The 3,778-nt window shown below is 42.4% G+C and overlaps 1 protein-coding gene across 1 annotated transcript; it reads right to left on the bottom strand.

Moving 5' to 3' along the window:
- Nucleotides 1–1,535: 1,535 nt before the first annotated feature.
- On the bottom strand, nt 1,536–3,113 carry LOC134332600 (uncharacterized). The gene is made up of 2 exons (XM_063014323.1): nt 3,004–3,113; nt 1,536–2,438 (listed from the first exon to the last, which is right to left on the bottom strand). Exon 2 carries the CDS (start codon nt 2,419–2,421, stop codon nt 1,558–1,560), a length of 864 nt encoding a protein of 287 aa, XP_062870393.1. The 5' UTR covers nt 2,422–2,438; nt 3,004–3,113; the 3' UTR covers nt 1,536–1,557.
- Between the last annotated feature and the right edge of the window lie 665 nt (nt 3,114–3,778).

Raw genomic sequence — 3,778 nt, forward strand, 5'->3', positions numbered from 1 at the left:
GGTGATGCGTGTCAGTGCTGCGCTGCTCCGCCGCTCAGCTCCTGTACACAGACGTCCTTTGTGCAGCTTCTCCTGCAGCTATTGCTTCACCGTTCATTAGAATTGAGCTCATAAATCCTGCACACAGTCATTTTCTCTTTTATTGTACACAGATCTGAATTACCTGTAGTATTTGCACAGTTTCGTTTTGTATTTTATTCTATCGGACGTACGTCACGTGTATTAAACCTTTTAATGAACATGATTTGTGTGTCTATGGTTTGTTTATACATTTGAATCCTAAAAGATTCTTTTTTAATGCATTTTCTAGTCGTATCCGATTACCTGATTGTATTTTACCTCTGCTGCTCATATAAAGGGCAGCACGGTGGCTCGGTGGGTAGCACTGTCGCCTCACAGCAAGAAGGCCCTGGATTTGATCCCCAGGCAGGGCGGTCCAGGTCCTTTCTGTGTGGAGTTTGCATGTTCTCCCCGTGTCTGCATGGGTTTCCTTGGAAACTCCGGTTTCCTCCCACAGTCCAAAAACATGCAGTCAGGTTAATTGGAGACACTGAATTGCCCTATAGGTGAATGGGTGTGTGTGTGTCTGCCCTGCAATGGACTGGCGCCCCGTCCAAGGTGTTACTGTGTGCCTTGCGCCCATTGAAAAGCCCCCACGACCCTAACTGGATAAGTGGTTAATAAAGCGAGTGAGTGCTCATATGGAGATCCGTATCACGCATGGAGATCTCCATTATCCCCTGTCGATTGTGCAGTGCCATTGATCAGCCAGCAGAGGTCCTAACTGCAGCGGTTATGAGGAATCCCTCCCTCGGACAAGACAGTTACCGCCGGTGTAGGTGCCCGGCCGGCCGTTAGCAGAGCTGAAATTTGAACCCCTGATCCCCAGATCTTGGCAGTAGTTTACATTTTATAGACAGTCCCATTTTATATTTGTGGCATTTAGGAGACGCTTTTTATCCGAATTGACTGACAGTTATGTCTGAACACAGTTTGAGCAATCGAGGGCCTTGCTCAGGGGTCCAACAGTGGCAACTCGGCTTGAAGCGGCAACCTTCTGATTACTAGACCAGTACCTTAACCACTGAGCTGCCACTGTCCCAAGTTTCCCAAAATTGAGCTTCTTCTCTCAGTCTTTGCCAGCATTAAAGTTTAAAGGCATTGATACCCCTCCTGCCCCACATTTTTATTACCCATAAATCACATCCCTAAATGACCACAGAAAAGACCAGTCTGGATCGTTCTGATATTTCTTTGGAGAGACAAATCTTTACATTTGTGGATTCAGCTCCAGTTCTTTCATTCTTGATCTGTTGAGTGCGGTTATGTGTCGTATTTACCTGTTAATTATTGATCCAAGTCGGCAAAAGCAAATTTTTATAGGAATATATAAAAGAACCTTCTTACCATCAGCCAACTTACTGATAGATGTTTTATTTCATACTAATAAAATGAGTAGGTTTACTTCTGTTATATAATTACTACATATCTGTGACGCCTATAAGATTAGATTTTCAGGAACTGATGACCTCCTGTTAAACTGGGAGAATTCTTTATTTATTCTTTGACTGAAGCTCCTTCTCCAAAACCCCCCAAGCTCGGGTTAATAAACTGGACGTTCTCTGGACGCTCAGGTCTGATGGAACGGCCGTTACCCTGAAGAGGAAAAGCAGAGTCTGGTTCTGACTGCATGATCACATGAGCATGGTGGTCGTTCATGGGATCGATGATATTTGATTGTATCTCAACAAAGGGAGGAACCAATAAGACTCCGACTCCGTCTATCCCGGGTGCTGCTGCTTCTGTGGGGTTAAAGCTGCCAGATTCATGCAACATGTCTGGATGGTTGTAGTAAATGTGAGTATTTAGACTAGAATGTGGCATCCAATCAGGAACAGGGTGCATATCTTGGATGGAGCAGGTCTGCTGTGGGATCTGGGGGGTGTAAGAGTCCAGAATGACCATGCTGTTAAAATTCATTCCTCCAGGATGCAGAATTTGGGGAGTAAAAGGATCCACCATGGTCGTGTTATGGAGAGGAATGGGGTGTGCTTCCGGATGTGCTTCCTGGTGGCAAAACTGGACGTCCTCACTAAAATTAAAGTACGTGGGTGCGGAAGACGCTTGCAGGTCATGTACATAAGGTGGAAAAGCAGGGTCTGGTACATGTGTATAATGTCCATTGATGCCATCGATGTGATGACCTGCTTGAGGGTAATAAAAGCCGTCAGCTTGGTGCATCATTTCCGGATGGTTGAAGAAGAACTGCCCCGTCTGGTTTGTCATTGGCTGGGCATCGTAACATAGATCAGACTGAGGCACCCACTCCGGAACATCGTGCCAGGATGAACAAGGGTTTCCCATAACCACGTCCTGCTGAATGGTCTCGGGGTTCTGTATTTCCCAACGCTGCTCCATCATTAGGATTCGTTCTTCCTCTACCAACACAGAGATTATTGTTTATTACTGAGGGTTTGATCAGTCAGAAAATGTACAGATTTGCATTTAAAGTTAACTAAATAAATTAAATTAAACTGGTTCTGCAGTTATCCAGAGCTGCTGTGTTTAAAAAAAAAAAAAAAAAAAGCATTTTACCAGCTATTTAAAGAAAAAAAATGCAGTTTATTAAAAGTAGTTTTATTTTTTATTGATATTCTTTCATTAATGTTTAAAAAAATATTCTTAGAGTAAATGCAGTGCCAGTGATAGCTCAGTGGTTAAGGTACTGGACTAGTAAACAGAAGGTTGCCGGTTCAAGCCCCGCCACCACCAAGTTGCCACTGTTGGGTCCCTGAGCAAGGCCCTTAACCCTCAATTGCTCATTGTGTAAGTCGCTTTGGATAAAAGCGTCTGCTAAATGCTGTAAATGTAAATGGTTACCAGTATAACCATTTTACACTTACCACAGCAACATCGTACACACACCACCAATATTATTAACCACTATAAAACATTTCCAGACACAAAGTGTGAATGTTTAAGAATATCGGAGTTTTAATTTACCTGATCAGATTAGATGAAGCTCAGTTGGACGTCTTATAGCCGGGAAAATAAAGTCAAATATGAATCAAGTATTGAATCGAGCACTTCAGCACAGGAGCATGTAAAAGCTTGTTTACCTGTTTGTTTACGTACGACCACTTATTACTACGGTTACTGTTTAATTACCAACAAAATCTTAACATTCCACAGAAAACTCCACAAACTTTATTCTGAGTTCTGTTCAAGACTCTCACAAGTCTAATGTGTGCAATCAGTTTAGCACTATTTTTATGGGCACAGAGATGCTTTCTGCAGCTGTTATTGATGTTTATGTTGCAGAAAAATACTATGAAATGCATGTACTATTATTATGGAAGCACTTCTGCAAGTCGCTTTGGATAAGATGCTGAAAATGTAAATGTAATTGACCTACAGCTATTGACCCCATCTTTACAGCCATGGTAAGATCTTTATTTTATGACGGAGTATTAGGGCCACTGTAAAAGTTTCTATTTCGAGATTAAAGTGGAAATATTATGGCCATGGCGACCTCCTTGTGTTAAAATGAGGGATGTTCATGATTTGGTTTTACAAATAAAGAAATCCTCGGTCGCCTGCACATCAGCACCAGTTTCTTATTAGTATAAGGACGCTGAAACAGCTTTGCAATAAACTGGGTTTATTTAGAAGAATAGTCGCCAGTACTTCAGCCGAGCCTTATGGATTTGTTCAATAAACTAAAGCCGTACGGCATCGCTATAAATGACTGCATTGACGGGTTTAGTCGACATGTCAT

Source organism: Trichomycterus rosablanca, chromosome 18, assembly GCF_030014385.1.
Source record: "Trichomycterus rosablanca isolate fTriRos1 chromosome 18, fTriRos1.hap1, whole genome shotgun sequence".
In the NCBI taxonomy this organism is placed as follows: domain Eukaryota; kingdom Metazoa; phylum Chordata; class Actinopteri; order Siluriformes; family Trichomycteridae; genus Trichomycterus; species Trichomycterus rosablanca.

Excerpts from the sequence above, each read along its gene's own strand:
- LOC134332600 (XM_063014323.1), bottom strand. The coding sequence starts at position 2,421 with ATGATGGAGCAGCGTTGGGAAATACAGAACCCCGAGACCATTCAGCAG.